Here is a 26,576-nt window from a genome sequence, read left to right as displayed (position 1 = left end):
AAGTGACCCAGTGGAGGTTCAGATTGTCCATGGGGAAGGAGGCTGTAGCTCAGACGGTCTTTCTAATCAGTCTGGAATGATAATTATTTAAAAATGATATATAAGATTGTAGAAAAATAACTTACAAGTTCCATTTAAAAAAGGAAAGAAGAAATTTGTTATATAAATAGATTTTAGTTGCTTGGTTTAAAAAAAAGGAATATGAGATGGTGGATAAGTTAATTTGCCTTATTACAGTAACCATTTTATTTTCTGTATGTATCCTATATTCACGAGGCACACCTCAAATATACACAGGGAATTTTAAAATTATATTTTTTAAATCTGTTGTGCCTGGGGGATGACCACTGGCAGATCTTATCCACCATCCTGCTCCCTAGTTTTTGAAATGTTTAGTCAGCAAATAATAATCATATATGTTTATGGGGTTTAATATCTCTATCTCTCTCTCTCTCTCTCTCTCTCTCTCTGTGTCACACACACACACACACACAAATACACACACACACACACACATTTCAAAGGAAGATTTCAATCTTAAAATTGTCTTGCCTGATGGATTTCTTAGGGCTTGACCAACAGGCTATATTGGATTTAATTTTGCTGATTTTGGTCTTTCTCAGAAGTCTCATCTTCCTACATCTCCTAACCCTTAAGTTACAGAAGACAAGAGCAGGTAAATGTGCTGCAAAAATGCACAAAAAATGAATCTTTCAAAAGATGGATCTGAACCAGGTATGGTGGTCCATGCCTGTAATCCCAGCAGCTTGAGAGGCTGAGGCAGGAGGATCATGAGCTCAAAGCCATTCTCAGTAACTGTGAGGCACTAAGCAATTCAGTGAGACCCTGTCTCTAAATAAAATACAGTGTGGAGGTGGGATGTGGGTCAGTGGTGGAGTGCCCCTTAGTTCAATCCCTGGTACCTCTCTGCCAAAAAAAAAAAAAGATGGATCTGATCTCCCCACTTCAGGATTTGTGTTGGCTTCTGTCTGAGAGCAGGAAGAACATTAAGGAAAGGCTGCCATTGTTATCTATTGCCCATCACCTACTATTAAAGGAAGGAGTGTTGAATTCTTTTTCCATATCTTCCCCATCCCCAGGGAGTTTTTTATTCCTGCGTCTGTGGAAGCTCGGCACACTTCTACTGTTTTAGATGGGCAACGTCACTGGAGCCTTATGAATGCTGTGCTTCAGAAAATTATTCAGAACTGATTACAAGACAAATGTTTTGTTTTTATTAAATGAGCCAAGGAAGGGATTCCAAAATGAGAGGAAGATACTCCAACAACTTAAACCCTGGATGCCCAGTTTAAGGAGACACTGGAAGATAAAATGACATCAGGGATCCAACACAGTGGTCCAGTGCCCAAGACGGTAGAAACACCTGAATTTCCCTATCTGATGGCTTCCTATTTTTTGGACAAAAAGTTGACGTTTCTTTTCCTCAATGTGTGTATCATTCCTAGGGGCTGTGGTGGAGCGAAGGGGTGGAGAATCTGTTCAATTATCTACAACATGAGGCAGATTTTGACGGCTTGAGAGAGAAAGCCAACATATGTAATTGGTGTGATAGACAAAATAATGACCCCACAGACGTCCACACCCTAACCCCATAGCCTGTGAGTGTTACTCTGCCTGGAAAAGGAACTTCTCAAGTAGGAGTATGTTAAAGATTAAAAAATCTAATTTTACATTAAATCCATTTAGATGGCACATATTAATGTAAAATGTGATGTTTCCTGCCTGTCTACAGTGTGAGTGTTTACATCAGGTTAAACATAACTATCTCCTCCAATATGCATTAGTTATTTGTGGTAAAATCTCAAAATCCTTTCTTCTGGCTTTTAAGGAAATGTGGTGCTGGGATGGTGTCCAGGGCTGTGCACATGCCAGGCAAGGGCCTCCCACTGAGCAGCCCCCAGTCCCTCAGAACTGTTGGAAAGGCACAGCACACTTTGTGGTCTAGTGACCTACTGTGGGACACACCACAGAGCTTCTTTCTCCTGACTGTAAATTAGTACCCCTTTTCTCACCCCCTTCTCCCCATCCCCTGGTTACCACTGTTCTACTCTTTGTTTCTATGAGATCAATGTTTGCATTTCAGCATCAGTGGGATCATGCATGTTAAACATCTTGAGATGAGAAAATCGTCCTGGATTGTCCAGGTGAGCTTAAGGTCATCACCAGGGTCTTTAGGAGACTCAGATAGGGGTGAGGACACAATGATAATAAGTGGGAAGGAGGTGGGTGGGAGGGAGGGAGAGAGAATCATGCAAGGTCAGTGCACAGGCAGGCATGATGGTGGAGTCTAGGAGGCAGGGGAAGCATGGTGTGTGGACAGGAGGAGAGAAATCCTGCCAATATCAGGAACATGAGCTCTGGGAGCAGGGAATGACCCTACCGTGCTGGGTCTGGAGGTGTTGGACACAGGCTTGCTAGACAGAGTGTAGGACTCAGATTCAGTTGTGCAATTCCAGATCCTCTTGAACCATTTCCTGTACTGCTCCTGGACCTGCAGAGGCAACCCACACTCTGGGTCAGCTCACAGAGAGGGGTGTGGGTGGGGAGGCATGGGTGGGAGCTGGGCAGGGGTACCTGTTGGCTGAGGAGGCAGTACACCAGGAAGATGAAGACGCCCTGCAGGCTGTTGATGATGGTGAAGAGGTAGGCCATGACGGGGGCCAGGGGGCCCACCTGCAGGACACCCAGACACCAGGTGCAGCCCAAGATGAAGAGATGAGCAATTGCTTTAAATGTCAGCATCCTAGGTTGGGGGAGAATGGAGGCTTATAATGCACCCACAACAAAATCAGGCTATTAACCTCTCCGCCCATGGATGCCTCTACTCTCCCCTGTAAGCGATTTATTGGACTGAACTCTGATCTTTACTCTCAGTGATACCCCACAGTAGAATGCCATTTTGGGTGCAGGATAGCTTTTTGACTTGGACCCAGGACAGTGATAATTCATAAGCTTACTTCAAAGAGTTTTACGATGTTCCATGCAGATCCCTAATTTCATTAATCCAGCATTACTGAGGGTGCCCCGTGCTAGGGTTTGGACATAAAAAATTACAAAGAGAAGCTGGGGGCAGGGGCGCACACCTGTAGCCTCAGCTCCTGAAGAGGCTGAGGCAAGAGGATATGGTTGAACCCAGGAATTGGAGGCCAGCCTTGGAAACATAGTGAGATCGTATCTCAGAAAACAAACACAGGACAAAATTTCTGTTTTCACTAATCGTATGCTCTGTTCAAGTGTCTAATGCAACTAAATGATGATATGCAAAAATTTGAAAGATTATTCAGAGGAACCCAGAAGAAAGAGCATCAATTTTACACAAGATGCTGAGTGAAGGAACAACCCCGCCCCCTGGAGGATTGAACTGGAGTAAGCAGCAGAGCCCTGAGTCTGAGATGGCAGCCATAGAAGCACAGCTGCATTTGTTAATTGTGGGCCACTCAGAAGCTCCAGAGGAGGGACATGAGGGGCTGTTCAGGCACATGGCTCTGCTCCTGGGCATCATTGTCATCTATTCCCCTGGTCCATCTCACCTCGTGTTCTGGAGGGTGGACACATCTCTGTTGATGGAGGACAGCTTCCTCTTCACAATACAGAGGGTCATCAGGAAGAAAACCAAATTGACCTTCAATAAAACACAGAGGAAAGACAGCAGCTTGAATCTGACATAATTTTCCTGTGTACATATATGACAACATCACAGTGAATCCCACCATCATGTACATTCACGAGAATGGGCTCCTAACTAGATGAGGTAGATTCCATGCTTGTGTAATTGTATCAGAATGGATTCTACTGTTATGTATAACTAAAAAGAACCCCCCAAAAGAGATTGCAGGAGGTTTCTTAATATTTTCTTCTCTTTTGCAGTTCTGGGGAGGGAACCCAGACCCTAGTGCATGCTAGGCAAGCTCTCTGCCCTTGAGCTACACCCCCATCCCCCACGGCAAAGTTTTACTGAATAAAAATTTAAATCTGTTATCTCTCCATTCTAATCCTTGCAGCATCAATTTTACACCGGAGTGGGTTTTAGTATTTGACAATAGGGTTAGAATTTGTAGATGTAGAAATCTTGGAAAACCCAATGCAACCTATAACAATTCAGGGATAGTCCTGTCCTGTCACCATCCTTAATATCCTGCTCTTGTAGTGACCCTCAGATGGACAGGAAGGAACTCTGATGACATTACTCACCGAAGAGATGGCACAGATGGGTCCAAGGAAGCCCCACATAAACCCCTGTTCTGGACGGAGCCAGCAGCTGAGCAAGAGAGAGAACAACATCACTTTGCTGTGTTCATGTAGGAATCCACGACCAGAGTCACTCCACACCATGAACAACCACAAGGACGGGAAGCCAGACCCCTGTATGTGTGATATGTCACAGTACACTCTACTGCTTAAGCTCTGAAATACTCAAAATGCTACTTTGGCTCAAGTGAAGGCCGTGGACATTCTCGAGAGGAGAAGGACAAGTGGGGTCCGCATTTACCGAGCAGGGGTGCCATACAGGTGAGGTCGGGCTGCTGCAGACACGGCCACAATGGCGGCCGGGACCCCGTAGCCCACAGGGAACATGAGCCTCCTCATGAGCCTGTTTCTGCTGGAGGAACTGAGCACAGTCAGGTTCCGCGCGGTGAGGAAGAGGAACAGCCCCTCCAGCAGCATCCAGGTGAAGGAGGCCAGGTAGAGGTAGTGCAGGGCGCCCGCGGTGACTGCGCACAGCACCTGGGGAGGAGAGAGACCCTGGGGCACAATCAGGGTCTGGGCGTGGCCCGGGACGCCCCCTGCGCCCTGTGGCGGGGGATTCTGCTGTGCACCAGGCGCTGCACTGTGGTGCTTCAGCTATGGGCTGTGTGTGTGCTCCCACAGATCACAGCAGAGCTGGTAAGGGCCTGCTGCCCAGTGAGGTCACAGCCTCCCAGCGCTGCCCTGAAGAGTTCCTCATGCAGTAGTGGCGATGGTCTTGTGCACAAACCCCCTGCACTGCTGGTTACCTAAAAGCAGGCCCACACAATGACCAGCAGGACCTACTACTTACAAATGGCAACCAATGATCATGTGGCGGCTTATGCATTTACTGCACTATGATTTTCACATTATTTTAGAAGTGACTGTAGTTCACAGGGCTTAGTATCTTCTCTCCAAATGGTGCTGATTCTGGGTGGTGCTGATCCTGGGAACAGCTGAGGGCGCACATCGAATGACAGTATCAGTAGCTGGATATTCACCCATCCCTGGGCTCTTAAGAGATAGAAGCTCATTAAGTAATTCCTTGAAACAAAGCAGAAAAGATAATCAACCCAGAAGGTGGGCAGAGGTAGAAGCATCAGGAAAGAGCAAGGGAGCAAACCACACAGCTCACAGCACTCCAACAACTGACTCTGTAGGTGTGACAGCAGAGGAAATGTTGGAGAAGAATTTAGAAATCTCCTAGTTAAAATGTTCAACGAGCTAAAAGAACATGTAAGGAATGAATTTGGAGAAGATGCAGAAAGTGGAAGATGATTTCAATAAAGCCAGAATCTAAAAATGAACCAAATAGAAATTCTAAAATCAAATAGAAATTCTGAAAACTTGATAAACCAAATTAATGTCCTTTTTCTCCTGGTAAAAAATGTCTGCTGTAAAATGGGGTGCCTCGTGACGCCAGCCCAGTCGCCTCCTTCATTTCTCCTGATTGCATCAGGAGCCACGTCCGGTGATTGATGGATGCCATCTAGAGTTTGCCTCAGTTCACCCTACCCGATCCCCTAATGAAGGAACTTCCCCAGGATGCAAGCCCTGTTGCTAAGCAACAAGAGATGTAGGTGATGGGGTTGTCCAGAGGATTCATTTTGTTTTTGAATCCTTCAACGTGAAATGGGCATCGACCTCCTCTGGACTTCCCCGGGGCCCAGGCTGTTTGATTAGGAGCCCTGCAGCCTGGCTCCTGAGTTCAGCACCCCTGGGCGGGTGGGGCGGGGCAGGGACACCTGGGTACCTTGGGCTGGGTTCTGTTGATGGCCGTGAGGAAGAGCAGGTGGGCCAGCAGGAGGCAGAGCGAGAGCTGCAGGTGCAGGGAGGTGCTGGTGTTCTGGATGGCTCTGCACAGGAGGAAGGTGAGGGCCGCCAGGACCAGGCACAGCAGCGACACGCCCAGCCCCAAGCACGTGATGAATTCCAGCACAGGGTCTTGGTCCTGGGGCAGAGGGAGGAGCCTTCACAGCAACGTGCCCTGCTCTGGGGGTAGGAAACCCTCCGCTATCTGTCATTTGGTGCAGCAGATTCAGGAACAGAGGGACGGGGTCGAGGTGTGAAGCTGATGGGGGAGGGGCTCCAGGTTCAGAAGGTTGGACTGTAAGGTTTTCTGAATGGAGCAGGCAAGCGGCTAGAAAACCCGGATGTGTAGAGTCCTAACTCAAGGAGGAGACCCAGGATTCCTGACTTTGGGGCACAGTAAGTCGTATGTTGATATGTGCGTGAGTGTGTGTGAAGCCCATGCTGAGGGTCCCTCTGTCCCTGTCCCATGAGGCCACAGGGCAGAACCTGAATCTCAGGGTCCAGGCGTTAACCTCCCATCCCAGACACACTGGTCTCAGTCCAGCTCTGCCTGTTCCTTACTGACCACAAGTCCCTGTGAAGTTAGAATTAGATACTTGGTTAAAAAATAAAATAAATGATAACAGTAGCTTAAACTTCACAATTCCCTAACTTCTTTCAGAAAGTCATCTTAAAGCCATAAGGTCATTTAAAAGCCCACCATCAATTCTATTTCAGTGTAATTGAGGGGAAGAGGACAGAAGAGGAAAGAGGGAGGGGAAATGTTCAAATGGTAAATAATGAAGGCAAAATTTCAAAGCAGGCACATATGGATGAAGTGCACACAGATGTTGTTTGTGTGGATTTTGTTTTTGCAACATATCTGTAAATTTGAAATGGTTTCCCAAGAAAATGTTTGAAAACAAAGTTCAAACCCTGCAGGTGACATTTGTACATGCTACATTTGAGACCCTGGTGTAAAGACAAAATTGGGAAATTAGGAGGCAGGACAGAGGAGGAGCAGAGGGAAAGAATGACACCTGATAAATGAAACAGAGGCAAAACTTTCAAATAGATGCGTCTGAGTAAAGAGTAATGGGGTGGTGGGTTTTCTTTTCATTTCCTCATGGTTTTAAGAGGACTTGGAGAAATGGGTGGAAAAGTGTAAATTTTAAGTTTCCATGATCATTAATTTCTTCCTTTAACCAAGTATCTGATCTTTTTTTTGTTCTTGAAACGTATCTAAAAAATAGAAATTGTTTCCTAAGAAACCACTTAAAAATAAACAGTCCTTCAGATGATATTAACATGTGATGGATTTTGAGAACTTCTGATGTAAAGACAAAATCTAATTTCTGTAATATATAAAAAGCTCTTGGCTGAGATCCTTGTCATGCTCATGGTCACAGGGTGCTCACAGTGAATGCCCATACGTGGGCTCACTTGAGAGTCTGAACCTGGGGAAGCAGAAATATCCACTTACCTGGCTAGAGGAGGAGGTAAATAGCCCCCAGTTAGCTATTCTCCCTGACTCTTCTGACCCCCTCTCACCTCAACATCACCAGACCTTCTTTTTTTGTAAATCTGAAACCCCGACTACGGTTGTCTTACAGACCCTGGTGGTAAATAGAATTCTAACTTGGTCTTCCTATGTCCACCCCCTGCTGTTACACAAACCTTCTTCTAATTCTTCAATTCTCTGATAAACTAGGTGCTGCTGTAGAGGGATTTTGCAGGTGAAATTTAGGACTCGATCTGTTGACTTTTAGATTAGGGAGTTTATTCTGGTTTGGTGTGATCAGGTGATTGCTTCAAAGATCTGGACTCTTCCTGGGAAAACAGATTCAAAACTTGAGAGGGATTCTATACATTTTCATGTTGGTTTTCAGATAGGGACACTGGTGTTTTGTGAGAAGGCCAACCAAGGGCCATAGGAGAGGAAATGTGGGTGGCTCTTAGGAACTGAGTGTGGTCTCCCCTGACAGCTGCTAAGAGAAGGGAACTGAACTCTGCCTACAACCAGGGAGCTGGAGGAGGGCTGCAAGACCCAGAAGAGACTGTGGCCCTGGCTGATGTGATCTTGTCAGTCTTTTGGAACCTGTACAAGGAACTCATCCCCCTGTGCTGGGTTGCTGACCCACAGAAACCTCGAGGGAACAAATCTGTTTTACTTCAGCAGCAACATTTGCATAAGTGTGTTTTGCAGCAATCGATGCTGAAGGCAGCCTCTCACCTGCACATCATAGTGGACCATGAGGACGGCAAAGCTGCTGAGGTGGGTACAGTGGCAGGTGGTGTTGCCACCTCTGGTGCTCACTGTCCTGCAGCCTGCAGTGGTCCAGTGATTCCCATTCTGGCTGTGGTCCCAGGAGACACAGAGCACCTTGTGCCTTGGTGCAGGTGTCACCAGCTGTAGTAACAGGACAGGGGTGTGAGCTGGTCTCCCTGCGCTCAGAGATGCTGAACCAGGAAGGGCTGGCTTTCCTGTGTGGAGTCCTGTTGAACCTCAAGGTTAAGAGGACAACAAGGGTGTGCCTGGGCCTGGGGCTCTTCCCACACCATGGACCCTCCCACACACACTCACAGGATGGGAGAAGGTGAAGGTAACTGGTGAGCTGAGGTTCTGGGTGTTGTTGCTGCTCAAAAAGGCTGAGACGACATCAGAGAGCAGGACTGACGAGACTGTCAGCAGCAAGTCCTTGTGTGTCCCATGGGGAGCCACCTGCTTCTCAGGCTCCAGGACCAGGGGAGCCTCGGCCAGCAGCTTGTCCATTCCTGGGGTGGAGACCAAGCCCACCATAGAAAGGCCTGCAAGATGAGGCCACGGGTGAGTCTTAGGGTCTCCACCAGGGCCTCCTCTTTAGATGGCCTCTCCTCCTTTTGAATTGTTGTATTATAATGATACATAATAGTGGGACTTGCTGCTCCACATTCACACGTGCACACACAGAATGTGGTCCCATCACTCCCCAGAACCTCCCCTTTGGATGCTCTTCTAGTGACCTCTTCCCACCCACATCACTCTTAAGTCTTTAATTCTGTATTTTTTCACATCCTTGTACATCTTTTCCCACCCTGAGGCCTCTTCCAAACAGGATGGTACTGGTGTAAGGTGGACATCCACCTTCTCCCCATCTCAGATGTTACCTGTGTAACAAGACTCCTGTGCCAGATTCCAGTTCAGCTGCATCTTTGCCTGATTCACACTCAATGTGACATTGCAAATTCCTTGTTTCTGTACCTCTAGGGACAGTTCTATGAGTCACAGGAAGAAGAAGAGTTATGTTAGGAATATTATATATATGTGTATATGTGGATATTGTATATGTACAATATATACAATTGTATTATATATATTATATATATTATATTTATATATATATATCACATATATCAAGGACATATGTGTAACTTCCAGTTTACTATAACCACACACATATGTGTGTTATATAGACACACATGTGTACACATACATATATGTATATAATCCTTTGTAATTCCAGATTTTATATGTAATGTATATATGTGTTGTGTATACATATGTGTGCATACATACATACATGTATATTAAATCTGAAGTTATGAAGAATTGTAACAGTAAGTGCAATTGTGCACCAACATATTAGATAACTGAGATGAAATGGAGAAATTCTGAGGGTCATAGAAACTACCAAAACTGACTCAAGAAGAAGTGGAAAATTTGAAGAGACCAATAATGGGTAAAGAGATTGAATCAATAATGAAAAACCTTCCAAATAAACATGAGAGATCAGATTTTCACCAATTTCATATGGCTGAATTTCACTAATCATATAGGGAAGAATGAACATGCATTCTTTCTAAACTCTGGTTACAAAAGCATTATTCTAGGTGAAAGAAGATAGACGGATAGTTCACACTTTGTATGATTGCTTTTTACTAAGTGGTAGAATAGGCAGCTACTTTAAGACAACAAGCAGGTGAGTGGATGCCAAGTTTGGGGGAGGGGAGGAATGAGGGATGAAAGCCAAGGAGGCACTGTGTTTAATTTTGGAGAAAAATGTCTTAGAAATAGAGGTGATGGCTGCATCAGTTTGTGAATGTTCTTGATTCCACTGAAATGTAGAACTGGTGGATTTTATTTATATATTTTATCTTTGGTGAATGATAAGTGGTGAACTTAAATGGTGAATTTTATGTGATGTGAATTTTACCACAATGAAACAAAGATTCATTTGTATTCGTCCACATTAGTTTTTTGAATCTGTTTCTATTTTGCTACCTACATGTGAACTAGTTTTGGTTTTCTGCCATTTTCACTGTTGTGATTATTTATGTGAGTCTCACTGAGGTACAGTGTGGCCGCTCAGATCTAGTGGGGTCAGAAGAGGATGAGTCAAGGAACAGGGGCTGGCGCAGAGCCAGGGACTTACGTGTGCCTGCAGAATAATTGAAGGTTGCTGTCCCCTCAGGCAGACCCCTGCTCAGGTGTGTCAGGGCACTCTCCAGGCCTGTCAGCAGGTGAGTGGCCACGTTGTGCTTCTGTGAGGGGGGCAGGGTCTCCAGGTCCCCAGGGGTCTCCAGCAGCTCATCCACCTCCTGCATGAGCCCCTGGAGGGATGGGGGCACAGAGCAGGTGGAACTGGGCCAGAAGGACCACACAAAGAGTTTAACCACTCAGCCCCAGAGAACAGACCCAGACACTGTCCAGTTGGGGATAGAGAGAGCATGGTTTGGGACTCCCTGAGTGGCCCTTGCTCCTCAGAGGTCAGCCCTGGTTCATGACTGTCAAGGATGACAAAGACCAGGATGAGAGCAAGAGGACAGACAGTGCATGTGGCCATCCATCAGTGTGTGTGGCTCCCAGTGTCCTCTTCCACCTGCCCTGGGAGAGTGGCCAGCTCATAGCAGGACCCCACTGTGCTTGGGCCTGTCCCCCTTCCCCCAGACCAAAGCTGCCCCCCTCCCTCTATGGGAGGTCTTCACCTGCTTCCCCTGGATCCTGCCCTTACCTGGATGGTGTCCTTGGCCACAACTGGCTTGAAATCCCTGTGCAGATTGTTGACTTTGTCAAAGAAGCGGGAGAGACTCTGGGGAGGTGAGATGAGGGATCACGGGTGGGTGGGAGGCCCAGGTTCAAGGGGTGGACGCTGGGCCATGCCAGGGATTCCCACCTCCCTGTCCTGGCTGGGGTGGCTCACCTTGCTGTTGACTTCAGGGGGCAGAGGCCTGGTGAAGAAGGCCTAAATGAGGTCATATAAGAAGAAATGTGGGTGGCTCTTAGGAAGGGAGTGTGGTCCCCTGCTGAAAGCTGCTAAGAGAAGGGAACTGTATTCTGCCTGCAACCAGGGAGCTGGGGGGGAGGGCTGTGAGTCCCAGGTGAGACTGCAGCCCTGGCCAATGCAATCATTTCAGCCTTGTAAGACCATGTGCAAGGAACCTATCCCCCCATGTGCTGGGTTGCTGACCCACAGAAGTGTGAGGTAACAAATTTGTTTTACTTGAGTAGCGATATTTGCATAAATCTGTTTTGCAGCAGTCAATGATGAAGGCAGCCTCTCACCTGCACTTTGTAGCTGGCCATGAGGATTGCATGGCTGCTGAGGCGGGTACAGTGGCAGGTGGTGCTGCCATCTTTGGTGCCCAATGTTTTGCAGCCTGCAGTGGTCCAGTGACCACATCCATTCTGGCCATGGTCCCAAAAGACACAGAGCACTTCACGCTTTGGCTCAGAGGTCACCAGCTGTAGGAACAGAACAGAGGTGTGAGCTGGTATTTTTGTGCTTGGAGATACTGACCCCTTAGGGATGGCTTGGGAAGGGCTGAATTTCCTGGATGGGGGGCACCTGTAGGGAGTCCCACTGAACCTCAAGGTTAAGACAGACAACAAAGGTATGCCTGGGCCTGGGGCTCTTCCCACACCCCCACACTCACATTGTGGGAGAAGGTGAAGGTAACTGGCGAGCTGAGGTTCTGGGTGTCCTTTCTGCTCAAAAAGACTGAGATGACATCCGAGAGCAGGACAGGAGAGACTGTCAGCAGCCTGTCCTTGTGTGTCCCATGGGGATCGACCTGCTTCTCAGGCTCCAGGAGCAGTGGAGCCTCGGCCAGCAGCTTGCCCATCCCTGGGGTGGAGACCAAGCCCACCATAGAAAGGCCTGCAAGATGAGGCCACGGGTGAGTCTTAGGGTCTCCACCAGGGCCTCCTCTTTAGATGGCCTCTCCTCCTTTTGAATTGTTGTATTATAATGATACATAATAGTGGGACTTGCTGCTCCACACTCACGTGCACACAACAGAATGTGGCCCCATCACTCCCCAGAACCTCCCCTTTGGACGCTCTTCTAGTGACCTTTTCCCACCCACAACACCCTTTAGTCTTTAGTTCTGTATTTTTTCACATCCTTGGGTATCTTTTCCCACCCTGAAGCCTCTTCCAAACAGTATGGTACTGGTGTAAGGTGGACATCCACACCTTCTCCCCATCTCAGATGTTACCTCTGTGAGCAGATTCCTGTGCCAGATTCCAGTTCAGCTGCATCTTTGCCTGATTAAGACTCAAGGTGACATTACCATCTCGTCGCTTCTGCACCTCTACGGACAGTTCTATGAATTGTGGGAATAAGAAGAGTTATGTTATAGTTTTAAACTCTTTCAAATAACAGAAGAGGGACACCACCTGGTAATTCCTGAAGGCCAATATTACTCTGATGCTCAAACCAGATAAAGACATCACAAGAAGAGACTTTATTGCTTATGAACACAGATACAATAATCTGTAACCAAATATTAGGAATCAATTTAACTAAGAAACTCAGGACTTGTACATAGAGAACTATTAAAGATTTTGAAAGGAGACCCTAAATGAAGGGAAAGGCAACTTATGTTCTTGGATTGGGAAACATTATATTGGTAAGATGGAGACACTCTCAATGTCATCCTATCAATGTCCCAACAGCCCATTAACATTATAATTTGCTTAAATGGAAACTCACCTTAAAATTAACACAGAATTGCAAGAGATCCAAGTAGTTAAAGCATGGCTGAAAAGAGCAACAAAGGTGGAGGACTCACACTCCTGATTTCAGAACAGACGGCAAATGAGCAGAGAGCAAAGCAGCATGGTACTGGCATGAAGACAGAGGGAAAGTTGAGCCCAGAAATAACCCTACTGTAAAGTGCCTTTCAACCAGAGACCAAGACTATTCAATGGGCATAAGAACAGTCTCCAAGGAAAAAGAAGGAAGTGGACCCCAACCTCAAACCACACACACAGGTTAACTCAAAATAGAACAAAGGCCTCAATCTAAGAACTGAAGCCCATAATAGGACCTTGGATTTGGCAATGAATTGTTAGATATGATGTTGAATGTACAGCAATGAAGGAGAAAGTAGATAAAGTAGACTTCCTCAAAACTGAAAACATCTGACATTAAAGTGAAACAATTATCACAGATGTGAAAAGATAATCTATAGGATGGAGAAAGCATTTCCAAGTTGCACATCTCATAATGGTCTCCTGTCAAAATAGATGAAAAGCTCTTACAACTCAACAACCAAAGGATCAATCCAATCACAAATTCACAAAGGATCTGAATAGATATTTCTCCAAAAAGATATACAAATGGCCCAGAGGCTCATGAAAAGATGCCAACCATCAACCATCAACAGGGAGATGCAACTCAAACCGGCAAAGAGACACCACCTCACGTACAATAGAAAGGCCTTGATAAAACCAAACATGATGGAAGTAACACTTTTTGTCAAGGCCTACCCTTGTACCTCTCTGGTGTAATGTACAATAGTGCAGCGACTTTGCAAACCGTCTGGTGGTTCCCCCAAAATTGAACACAGAACTACCATGGTACCTAGCAAGTCTACTTCTCAGTAGATACCCAAGAACTGCAAATAGTTATTCCAACAAACACTTATACATCAATATCTTAGCAGCACTATTCACAATAGCCAAATGGTGAAACCAACCCAAATGTTCATCAGTGGCTGAGTGGGTCAACTCAACACACATAGGATGGAATAATATTCAGCCATGAAAAGGGATGGAGTGATGCTATGCCATGCTCAACAGCATTATTCTAGGTGGAAGAAGCTAGATGGACAGGTCACATTTTGCTTTACACTAAATGATAGAATAGGCAGCTCCATTAAGACAGCAAGCAGGTGAGTGGATGCCAGGGTTGGAGGGTGGGAATGAGGAATGATAGCCGAGTAGGCACTGTGTTTAATTTTGGAGAAAAATGTCTTAGAAATGAAGGTGATGGTTGCATCAGTTTGTGAATGTTCTTGATTTCCCTAAAATGTAGAACTGGTGGATTTTATTTACATATTTATTTTTTGGTGAATGATAAGTGGTGAACTTAAATGGTGAATTTTATGTGATGTGAATTTTACCACAATGAAACAAAGCATACTTAAAAAAGATTCATTTGTATTCTTCCATATTAGTTTTTTGAATCTGTTTCTATTTTGCTACCTAAATGTGTACTATTTGTGGTTTTCTGCCTTTTTCACTGTTGTGATTATTTATGTGAGTCACGCTGAGGTACAGTGTGGCCACTCAGCTCTAGTGGGATCAGAAGAGGATGAGACAAGGAACAGGGGCTGGCGCAGAGCCAGGGACTTACGTGTGCCTGCAGAATAATTGAAGGTTGCTGTCCCCTCAGGCAGACCCCTGCTCAGGTGTGTCAGGGCACTCTCCAGGCCTGTCAGCAGGTGAGTGGCCACGTTGTGCTTCTGTGAGGGGGGCAGGGTCTCCAGGTCCCCAGGGGTCTCCAGCAGCTCATCCACCTCCTGCATGAGCCCCTGGAGGGATGGGGGCACAGAGCAGGTGGAACTGGGCCAGAAGGACCACACAAAGAGCTTGACCACTCAGCCCCAGAGAACAGACCCAGACACTGTCCAGTTGGGGATAGAGAGAGCATAGTTTGGGACTCCCTGGGTGGTCCTTGCTCCTCAGAGGTCAGCCCTGGTTTGTGACAGTCAAGGATGACAATGACCAGGATGAGAACAAAAGGACAGACAGTGCACATGGGCCTCCAACAGTGTGTGTGGCTCCCAGTGTCCTCTTCCACCTGCTCTGGGAGAGTGGCCAGCTCATAGCAGGACCCCACTGTGCTTGGGCCTGTCCCCCTTCCTTCAGACCAAAGCTTCCCACATCCCTGTGTGGGAGGTCTCCCCCTGCTTCCCCTGGATCCTGCCCTTACCTGGATGGTGTCTTCGGCCATGGCTGACTTTAAATCCCTGTGCAGATTGTTGACTTTGTCAAAGAAGTGGGAGAGACTCTGGGGAGGTGAGATGAGGAGTCACAGGTGCATGGGAAACTCAGGGCCAAGGGATGGACAGGGTGCTGCCTCAGGGATCCCCACCTCCCTGTCCTGGCTGGGGTGCTCACCTGGCTGTGGACTCCAGGGGGCAGAGGCCAGGTGAAGAAGGGCATGACTGTGGGGACAGGACAGTGGTTCATTAGGAGGAGCATGTGCGTGCATGTGTGTGTGGGGTGGGGGAGGTTCTGGGGTCAGGGCGGGCCGGGTACCTTTGCAGATCTTGTTGTAGAAGCCATTGACACTCCCAGGAATTGGCTCCCAGCCTGGGCGGCATTGGCACAAGTAACTCCCCCAGGTATTGGTGCAGGTGGTGGAGCGGTGGCACTTATGCTGCCCGGAGCTGCACTCGTCCATATCTGGGGACATAGAGAGAGGGGTTGGTTCCCCTTGAAGCCAGGACCAGTGCTCTCCACCATCTGATCTCCACCCCCTTTCCTCCCATTAGTGCCCTTCCTGGGCTGTGGTGCTGCCACCCAGTGACCCACACCCTTGTGTGTGTGTCGAGGAGTGTGCAAGGCCCGGTGTGCCCCAGGGTTGCCCTGTACTGATGCAGGTTGTGAGGCTGCAGAAATATGTCCTCCCAGGTAGTTTTTTGCTGCTGCTCAGGTCCCCTGGGAGCCTACCATCAGAACCCCTGTTCCTTTCCCAGGTTCCTGGTCTTTCCATACAGCCCTCTGGATCGTCTGGCCAAGGCATGTACACATGGCACAATGTGCACCCATAGGGACCTTGTGTCTTCAGAGTCTCCTGGATCCCCAGTTTACCCTGTGTACCACCTACATTCATGCACCTTCCCTTTTCCCTCTGTGTACTTGGCACTAGCATCTCCCGGGATGGGTCCTGGCTCCTGTCCACCCACTGCTGGATTCCACCTGGCCCCATGGATGCTGGAAGCAGATTTCTTTGCCTAACCACCTTGCCCTGGAAGGAGGCAAATCCTGCTCATGCCTGGAAGTTACTCCTCCTGGGAATCACGGTGTCAGGCCAGACCATGGCAAGGACCAGAGCAAGTTGTGTGGAACTAGCTTTCTTCTGAGTTCAGAGACATACCCCCAGGAAGACCCAAACTCTCTGTGCAACTCCTTAAATGGGTGCAGATGTGCTCATATTTTAAACATATAAGAAGAGTCCAGCACCCACCATGTGCCAGGCTGTCTTACAGGCACCTGTAATTTTCATAATCCTCCTGGAAGACACAGGAGGTAGGCACTGTTATGATCACCTTTATGATACATATGGGTAGACCAAGTTCAAAGAGAGGTAGTGATTTGACTAATAACATGCAGCTAACATGTGGCACAGGTACAGGCAGCCAGACGCAGAGCTGCCCCTGACGTTCATGCTACCCTGCTTCTGTGCTGGGCGACAAGTACATGCACACCTGCCTGTCTCAGACCAGGGCACCATTCCTGTAACCAGGGTTCTGCCACCTAGATGTCACAGGAAAGGGTCTGGTAACCTCAACCCTGATGATGGGGAGGTGAGGGAAGGGCCTACCTTGCAGCTGTTCTCCTCTCATTAATAAAGGATTCTTGGCTCCAGAAATGAGCACACAGCCTGGGCTGTGTGTGCAGCAATTGTGCCCTGTATGACCTGGCCGTCTGCAGATTTTCCACGGGGCACTCTCATGGCCCTCATTTGGTGATGTCTGCAACACGACGGGTCAGAGGCTCACCTCCTAAAGTTGTGCTTTCTCTCAGGTAAGAGACCCAGGTGCTCAGCCTGACCCTCTGTGAGATGTGGACAGACCTAAGACCCCAGGTGGACCTCCTGAGGCCGGGCTGCTCTGGAAGTCCCAGGACCACTCTGCTTTCTGGAGCAAAGCCCAAGGACTTGTGGGTTCAGATTCTGTACCAAGGTGGGGCCTGGCAAGGGATCTACATCTCCTCTCCATCCTGCAGTGGCAGAGGGAGGCCCAGCCATTACCTGGAACCTCCCCAGTGGGAATCTTTGCACCACTGGGGTCCTTCAGGTGGTCTACACTCAGGAAGAAGGTGGCAGTGATGGCCACTCTTGATGCCTAAGCAGTGGGGGTGGGAGACCATGGCCAAGGGCTTCCCAGAGTGACACTCATCCTTAACACCTGAGGATAAAGCCAGGTGCTCAGAAACAGAGCAAAGCTGGGCACATCCCATCACTTGACTTCAGAATCTCCTGTGAAGCTGTAGTGACAACACAGTGTGGTTCTGTATGGGGACAGACACAGCCACGGAACAGTGAATAAGAACACCCACCCACAGAGGGGTGCTATTCAGCCTTAAAAAGGGAGGAAACTCTGTCAATCACAACAACACAGGTGAACCTGGAGGACATATGTTAAGTGAAATAAACCAGACACAGAAGGACAAATACCACAGGGTGTCACCTCTACGTGGGACCTGAAGACTCAAACTCCTGGAAGGGGAGGGTAGCATGGTGTTTCCCAGGGATCAGGGTAACAGGAGGGGGTTGGAGAGATGTGCATCAAAGGCACAAAACTTCAGGTAGGAGGAGCTAAGTTCAAGAGATCTATTGTTCATATTTATTTATTTTTGGTACCAGGGATTGAATCCAGTGTACTCTACTACTGAGTCGCATCCCCAGCCCTTTTTATTCTTTATTTTGAGGCAGGGTCTCACTAAATTGCTTAGGGCCTTGCTAAGTTGCTGAAGCTGGCTTTGAACTTAAGATCCTCCTGCCTCAGCCTCCTGACTTTCTGGATCCCTGGTATGCACCACTGGGTCTGGCCAATGGTCTGTATTCTTGAAAACCACAAAGGGATTAGATTTGAAGTGTTCTTACCACAAAAATCAGCACCTGAGGCATTGCATATGCTAATCAGCTCCACTTAGCCATCCCAGTGGGCATTCATGTTTAAAAACATCCTTCTGTACCTGATCAATATGTACAATATTTTTATTTTTCAATTAAATAATACAGAAAGAAAACAGGATTATATTCCTGGAGAAGGATGACTGAGATGGTTGTGTAACAGAATGTCCTCAGTGCCACAGATCTAAAATGATAAAGTTATATGGACGGTTAAAATGATAAGTTTTATTGTATGCAGGTTTTATTAAAATTTCTAAAACCCTGCCACTGAGCAGCAACAAGAAGAACGAAAGCGAGGTGCTCAAGCAGGTGAGGTGGCACAGGCTGTAATCCCAGTGACTCAGGAGGCCGGGGATGTGGTCAGTGGTAAGGCCCCAGGTTAGGTCCCCAGGACCAAAACAAACAAACAACTAGAAAACCAAAAGCCCCAGGTGCCCAGGCCCCAGCAGGTCCCACCTGCCTTTCCTCACAGTGACACAAATGCACCCTCGATCGTCCCCAGGAATCCCCCAGCTCCTAGTGTGGCACTCAGAACTGTGGGTGGACACTGACAGGCCTTCCCAAGGTGCCCAGCTTGTCTCCGGGGAGTCTTGCTGTCCCCACCCCTGGAGGAAGTTCCCCCTTATCAGAGAGGGCCACAGACACGAAATGAGGAAGCTTCTGGAAGCAGCTCCCAGCTGAGGCCTGGGGGTGTTTCCTGGCGTCTTATCTCTCCTGGTCTCTAAACGTGAGGGGACATGCTCAGGAAGCAGGTCCCCTTTGAGTGCCACAGGGACCCACAGGACAGAGGCCTGAGGTGAATGGCCAACACAGCGCCTCAGAGAACCCCAGACAGGAGTGAGTGACAGCTCATGGCAGACGGCCCTGGGTGTCCCAGAAAGGGGCCAACGGTTCCCGGAGCCCAGAGGATTCCTGGGTCAGGATGAGGCAGGGAGGGCTTCTGGTCTCCTGGGCCCATTTTGCACCTGAGGATGCCCTGCTGGGACCCCTCATCCGGGCTGTGTGGATCCACAGCAGGACGGGCCAGGACAGGGCTGACGATCCCTAAGGGCCCCTGTCCATACCCCACGGGGCGATCACAGTCCCCTCCCCTGTTCCCAGCTGGTAGCAATGGCTGCAGAGGTGTGCCATAGGTGGAGGGGACGAGGTGGGTGGGGTCACGTGGGGACAGCTGGGAATGAGGTGCAGCAGCACCCCCAGGGGACCTTCCACCAACTCCCACATTTCCCCACATCCTGGGCTCAGCCTCCCCCCCCCCAGCTCCCTGGGTTCCCCAGTAATGAGCCACTGAGAGCCCCCACCTCATGGGATCTTTGGGCTCCAGGCTCCTGGGGGCAGGTACAAGGAGGGCTCCAAGAGAGGAGGTGGTTTTGCTGATCCCATGCTGCTCTCGGGTGGCCAGTCCAGGCTTCGGACCCAGGGAGCTGACCCCTGCCTCTGACCTTGGCCTTCACACCACCCTCCCTCTCTGTGCTGGTGGGACAGTGGCCTGGAGTGGGCACCACCTCTGTCAACCAGGGCCTTGGCCCCTGGATGCCACAGGATACCTCTGTCCCAGTCCTCTGGCTGACACCCCTGGATCTGGACCAGGGGACAATGCTGAGGTAGGCGTGGGCTGGAAGCTCCTCTCCCCTCCAGACCTAAGTGCAGATGAGCACAACTCCTGGGCCCAGGCCCTGTTCAGCTCAGAAGCCATTGCTAACAGCACTTTCTGGGAGCCGGAACCTGCTCAGTGCCTTTGGATCTCATTTCCCTCCTGATGACTCTCCCCTCCCCTACTTTCTTCCCCTGGTGCTGGGGACTGACCCAGGGACTCACACCTGCTAGACAAGTGCTCTACCACTGAGCTATGCCCCAGTCCAGGACTCCCCTTCTGCAGATGGACACACTGCAGCACAGAGAGGTGAGGTGACTTGTCTGAAGTCACATAGTGAACCAAGAGCAAAGCCACCTCTGGTTTGGTTTTTGATTTTCCTGCTCATGCCAGGCAAGGGCTATGCCCGGGAGTCGAACCCCAGCCTCTACCTTTGTTTGTAGCTTTAGGAGATAGGGGCTCCTTCCTGTGGTTTTCTTTTTCTTTTCTTTCTCTTCCCCAATTTTCCGCCCTAGCGATGGGGTCTCTCTATTTCCCAGGCTGGGTTGGACTTCTGGGCTCTAGTGCTCCTCCTGCCTTAGTCTCCCAACTAACTGAGACCACAGGCACAGCCCACTGGAACCTGGCATTTTTTTAAAACAGAAAACAACAATGATGTTGTCACATCTCACATATCCACAGTGTTTCCTGATAAGCACCCTGGCCATCGTCACAAGCAGAGCTGTCAGGATGGGGCCAAGCAGCTGGTCCCAGAGTGCCCTGACCCTTTCCCGCGTCTTGTGCTGGTGATGGGTGCACACACAGCTGCCCCACCTCACAGTCCAGGTGCTGAGGCTATAACTGGGTGCTGTCCCCAGATCAGCTCTGGTGCCCTGAACTGCATGTGGCGGGGGAAGGTGACGGGTGGGCCTTACCTTGACATGTGTTCTCACTCGAATTAGTGAATTTTTTTGCCCCAGAAAGGAGCTCAAATCCTGGGAAGCACGTGCAGTAGTAGCTCCCCTGCACATTGTGGCAGTCAGCAAAATATCCACAGGACTCTTTCCGGGGCAACAAACATTCGTTGATGTCTGCAACATAATAGGACCAAGGATCACCTCCCAAGCATGTGTGGTCTCTTAGGGAAGAGACTCCTGTCCCCTACCTGACCCCCCAGCATGGGGTCTGATGTTGAGTTACTATATTTTGGACAGAATCCTGGGATGCACTGCTGAGGCTATGCTGGGGCAAGCCATTCCTGAAGTCCACACAGTCTGATCTGCTCAACAAAGTCCTCTGACTAACACCCCCAGGGGACAATTGGACAATTGGACATTGTCTCTAGGGGACAATGCCAAGGTAGTGTGTGGGCTACAAGCTCAGTGTCACCCTCCCAGACCTAAGGGCAGGCTGAGACCAACTCCTGAGGCCCAGGTCCTCTCTGTGCAATTCCCTGGTCTCTCTGCCATCTTACTCTTTCCTTTCTCTTTTCTGTCTTTGATGATGGCCTTGAGGTCAAAGGCTCAGCCCTTGACCCTTACCCATGACCCCCACTGACACTGGGAAATGACACTTTGGATCTCATTTCCCTCCTTATGACTCTCCCCTCCCCTACTTTCTTCCCCTGGTGCTGGGGACTGACCCAGGGACTCACACCTGCTAGACAAGTGCTCTACCACTGAGCTACGGCCCAGACCCAGGACTCCCCTTCTGCAGATGGACACACTACAGCACAGAGAGGTGAGGTGACTTGTCTGAAGTCACACAGTGAACCAAGAGCAAAGGTACCTCTGGGTTTTGAGTTTGATTTTCTGCAGTGCTGTGGAAGGAGCCTAGGGACCTGCTCATGCCAGGCAATGGCTGTGCCCCGGAGCCACAACAAGCCTCTACCTTTGTTTGTAGCTTTAGGAGATAGGGGCTCCTTCCTGTGGTTTTCTTTTTCTTTTCTCTCTCTCCCCCACTTTCCCCCCTAGGGATGGGGTCTCTCTGTTTCCCAGGCTGGGTTGGACTCCTGGGCTCTAGTGATCCTCCTGCCTCGGCCTCCCAACTAACTGAGACCACAGGCACAGGCCACTGGAACCTGGCATTTTTTTAAAACAGAAAACAACAATGATGTTGTCACATCTCACATATCCACAGTGTTTCCTGATAAGCACCCTGGCCATCGTCACAAGCAGAGCTGTCAGGATGGGGCCAAGCAGCTGGTCCCAGAGTGCCCTGACCCTTTCCCGCGTCTTGTGCTGGTGACAGGTGCATGCACAGCTGCCCCACCTCACAGTCCAGGTGCTGAGGCTATAACTGGGTGCTGTCCCCAGATCAGCTCTGGTGCCCTGAACTGCATGTGGCGGGGGAAGGTGACGGGTGGGCCTTACCTTGACATGTGTTCTCACTCGAATTAGTGAATTTTTTTGCCCCAGAAAGGAGCTCAAATCCTGGGAAGCACGTGCAGTAGTAGCTCCCCTGCACATTGTGGCAGTCAGCAAAATATCCACAGGACTCTTTCCGGGGCAACAAACATTCGTCGATGTCTGCAACATAATAGGACCAAGGGTCACCTCAAAAATGTGTGTGGTCTCTTAGGGAAGAGACTCCTGTCCCCTACCTGACCCCCCAGCTTGGGGTCTGATGTTGAGTTACTATATTTTGAACAGAATCCTGGGATGCACTGCTGAGGCTATGCTGGGGCAAGCCATTCCTGAAGTCCACACAGTCTGATCTGCTCAACACAGTCCTCTGACTAACACCCCCAGGGGACAATTGGACAATTGGACATTGTCTCCAGGGGACAATGCTAAGGTAGTGTGTGGGCTACAAGCTCAGTGTCACCCTCCCAGACCTAAGGGCAGGCTGAGACCAACTCCTGAGGCCCAGGTCCTTCTGTGCAATTCCCTGGTCTCTCTGCCATCTTACTCTTTCCTTTCTCTTTTCTGTCTTTGATCATGGCCTTGAGGTCAAAGGCTCAGCCCTTAAACCCTACCCATGACCCCCACTGACACTGGGAAATGACACTTTGGATCTCATTTCCCTCCTTATGACTCTCCCCTCCCCTACTTTGTTCCCCTGGAGCTGGAGACTAACCCAGATACTCACACCTGCTAGTCAGTCTCTGATGTGCCTCTGCCCCTCCCCTAAGCCTCTTTACCTTGACAGGTGGCCAGGTGGTTGGTGAAGACCTCTACAGATGAAGAGGCAAACCCCGGCTTGCAGCGACAAGCGGTGGCGTTGACACATTCCGAGTTGAGAGGGCACCGGGGGTTACAGGCTGTGGGGGCACAGGCTGGTCAGAGGCTGGAAGGGGGCAATGTGGCTCCCAGAGGAGGATCCCAGGAGGTGAAGAGGTGCCGTGAGCCTCCCTGCCCAGGCCTCTCCTCCCTGGGCTGCGGGTGCAGGGCCCCTCCCAGGCTCTGGCTGTGGACAGGCTGCTCCCCACACACTCACGCTGAAAGTCCCAGGCTCCGGCTCTGGAGAGACTCAGCAGGACACACAGCAGCCCTGTGACACAGAGAGGGCGGGTCAGCGGGCCCAGCAGAAAGAGGAGGCTGGAGGTGATGCACTGGATGGCGGGGGCTGAGGACCCTCCTGGGTTCGGACCTGGTCCCCTCCTCAGAGGGACCCAGGTGGCGCCTCCCAGAGAGTCTGTGGATGGGAAGGGGGCTGAGCCTGGCAAGCTCTGGGCTCCAGCTGTGGCTCTCCTGGCCTGTGGGTGGGGGACTGGAGCCTGGTGGCCCTGGTTCAGACCCTGGAGTACAGGCAGGCTGCCTCACTGCCCTGCCTCAGTTTCCCTTTCTTTGGAGTGGGGACAAGATGACACCCACGTCCTAGGGTCACGTGGGAACAAACCCCAGTGTGTCAGGTGTTTACCACCATCGCTGACCTTTAGGTAGGAAGGGAGGGTCAGGGCCAGCTGGTCTCTCAGGTCCCCTGCCTGGTCTCTCAGGTGCTCTGGCCCTGTCCCCTTCCTCAGGGACACACACCACACCAGCCACCTGGCTTGCAGCTGTGGCTGGGGCACCTGAGAGCCACATCTGCCACCATCACTGTCAGCCCCACGGCCTGTCCTGGGACCCCATGGTGCCCTATTACCCCCCAACAGGAAGGTGCTGTGGGCAGGTGCTGGGCTCAGGCTGGGGGCCTCCTCCTGATGTTCCTGCCTCTCAGCAGCTGCCCCCTCCTGGGGCACATCCTGGGGACCCTCCTCAATCAACGGGGCCTTAGGTACATGAGCCTCTTGCTGTTCAACAGAGAGACAGGCGAGGAGTGAAAGAGAGTCTGGTTCTCAATCCCTAAAATAAAGTCTAAGGGTATTGGTGGTTCCTTCTTGGTCAATTTATCTAATGCGCTGCCTGGACAGCTGGTCAGGCTCTAAACATTGCCGTGAGGCCTTCATCAGAGGAGACCCCGTTGAATGTGAAGATGCAAGTAAAGCAGGATCCCCTCTCCTGTGTGGGGCTCATCTAACCCATGGAGGCCCTAAGAGACCAAGACTGGCCCCCGGAGGAGGACAGAGTTCTGGCCCAGACTGCTTCTGGACCTGAGATGGAACATCAGCTCCTCCCTGGTCTCCATCCTGCCACCTCCTCCCTGGTCTCCATCCTGCCACCTCCTCCCTGGTCTCCATCCTGCCACCTCCTCCCTGGTCTCCATCCTGCCACCTCCTCCCTGGTCCCCATCCTGCCACCTCCTCCCTGGTCTCCATCCTGCCACCTCCTCCCTGGTCTCCACCCTGCCACCTCCTCCCTGGTCCCCATCCTGCCACCTCCTCCCTGGTCTCCATCCTGCCACCTCCTCCCTGGTCTCCATCCTGCCACCTCCTCCCTGGTCTCCATTCTGCCACCTCCTCCCTGGTCACCATCCTGCCACCTTCTCCCTGGCCTCCATCCTGCCACCTCCTCCCTGGTCTCCATCCTGCCACCTCCTCCCTGGTCTCCATCCTGCCACCTCCTCCCTGGTCTCCATCCTGCCACCTCCTCCCTGGTCACCATCCTGCCACCTCCTCCCTGGTCTCCATCCTGCCACCTGGTCTCCATTCTGCCACCTCCTCCCTGGTCACCATCCTGCCACCTTCTCCCTGGCCTCCATCCTGCCACCTCCTCCCTGGTCTCCATCCTGCCACCTCCTCCCTGGTCTCCATCCTGCCACCTCCTCCCTGGTCTCCATCCTGCCACCTCCTCCCTGGTCACCATCCTGCCACCTCCTCCCTGGTCTCCATCCTGCCACCTCCTCCCTGGTCCCCATCCTGCCACCTCCTCCCTGGTCTCCATCCTGCCACCTCCTCCCTGGTCTCCATCCTGCCACCTCCTCCCTGGTCTCCATTCTGCCACCTCCTCCCTGGTCACCATCCTGCCACCTTCTCCCTGGCCTCCATCCTGCCACCTCCTCCCTGGTCTCCATCCTGCCACCTCCTCCCTGGTCTCCATCCTGCCACCTCCTCCCTGGTCTCCATCCTGCCACCTCCTCCCTGGTCACCATCCTGCCACCTCCTCCCTGGTCTCCATCCTGCCACCTCCTCCCTGGTCTCCATCCTGCCACCTTCTCCCTGGCCTCCATCCTGCAACCTCCTCCCTGGTCTCCATCCTGCCACCTCTTTCCGGGTCCATCCTGTCATCTCTTTTTGGGTCTCCATCCTTCCACCTCTTCTCTGGGTTTCCATTTTGACACCTCTTCCCTGGTCTCCATCCTGCCACCTCTTCCCAGGGTCTCTATTACTCAACTCCTTTTCTTGGTCTCCATTTTGCCACCTCTTCCTAGTCTGGATTCTGTACCTCTTTCCTAGTCTCTATTCTTCGACCTCTTCCCTGGTCTCCTCCTGCCACATACCCAGTATAGTCTGGACTTCTCAGCCTGTACAATTGCATGAGCATATCCTTATAACAATCATCCTTCCCTCTTTCTGTATAGTGCCCTATTGGTCTTATTTATCTGGAGAACCCTGCTGCACGTTGGGAATATAATGACAAATCCCTGGTAAGTCCCAAAGTTTTCACTAAGAGTAACTTTCTAGGAATAAATTTCTCCTTTGAGAACTTAATTTTTTAAAAAAGAGCTGATATCCTTTACAGGGACAGTGAGAAAACCAGTCAAATATGAAGCAAAGGACTTACTGGGTGATTCCTAGCTCCCTTTCTTGCCTGTCACATGTCATGATTCCACTTACCGTGGACCAGTCTTGGACATCCACTCCTCATGGTGCCGAGACCAGCCAGCCCAGTGATGGAGGATTTTCAGTTCTGGATGGAGTTAAGAATGCTTCCAGTTTAAATATGACTCGTGACTAAGTTGACCACAGTGAGGAAATCACAGTCTGGATGCTTTCTTCCTCCGACCAGTTCCCTGGTGAATTTCTCAGAACTCAGAGGTTTGTTGCCAAATATTTGCTTAGTATGGGTAATAATTGTGCTGAAGATCTCCTTGGGGGTGACTCACATCTTCTGAGACAGGAAGTCTCAGAAGGTAGGACACTGTGTATTAGAAGCCTCAAGCATGAAGGATCATTCTCCTGGTCTTCTTGCCCCATAAGGACCTTGGTTCAGAATGAATAGACTTATCTACTTATTACCTATCCCTAGACTTACTTGTGTAACTTGCATGAAAACAAGGATGATGATTAAATATAGAACTCAGGGCTTCGGTAGATGGGTCAGGAGAAGTCAAACAGCCCAACACGTGACTCTCCTCCAGGGCAGGGAGAGAAAGAGTCTATGTAAGCTCATGTCTTACCATTTCCCTTCCACCAAAGCACCGTGTCCCCAGCCTGAGACAAGACTTGGCATTCCCAACACTCACACCTGGAAAGTCTGAGAAGGCAGGTCCCGCAGAGCCACTGGTCCTCACAC

General features: G+C 50.1%; 1 protein-coding gene across 1 annotated transcript; it reads right to left on the bottom strand.

The window, feature by feature from the left end:
* LOC308644063 (adhesion G protein-coupled receptor E2-like) lies at positions 1 to 25,928 on the bottom strand (the record flags this gene model as incomplete). The annotated part of the gene is made up of 18 exons (XM_081284759.1): positions 1 to 71; positions 2,402 to 2,512; positions 2,596 to 2,764; positions 3,552 to 3,643; positions 4,213 to 4,279; positions 4,511 to 4,746; positions 6,002 to 6,199; positions 11,582 to 11,761; positions 11,953 to 12,176; positions 12,517 to 12,624; positions 14,661 to 14,838; positions 15,240 to 15,317; positions 15,428 to 15,474; positions 15,569 to 15,715; positions 20,679 to 20,834; positions 22,886 to 23,005; positions 23,182 to 23,235; positions 25,898 to 25,928. The coding sequence occupies 18 exons, from the start codon at positions 25,926 to 25,928 to the stop codon at positions 63 to 65; spliced, it is 2,205 nt and encodes a 734-aa protein (XP_081140885.1). The 3' UTR covers positions 1 to 62.
* Between the last annotated feature and the right edge of the window lie 648 nt (positions 25,929 to 26,576).

This window comes from Spermophilus citellus, assembly GCF_964194105.1.
Source record: "Spermophilus citellus genome assembly, chromosome: 3".
Taxonomy (NCBI): domain Eukaryota; kingdom Metazoa; phylum Chordata; class Mammalia; order Rodentia; family Sciuridae; genus Spermophilus; species Spermophilus citellus.
This window is presented reverse-complemented; position numbering and strand designations above follow the sequence as displayed.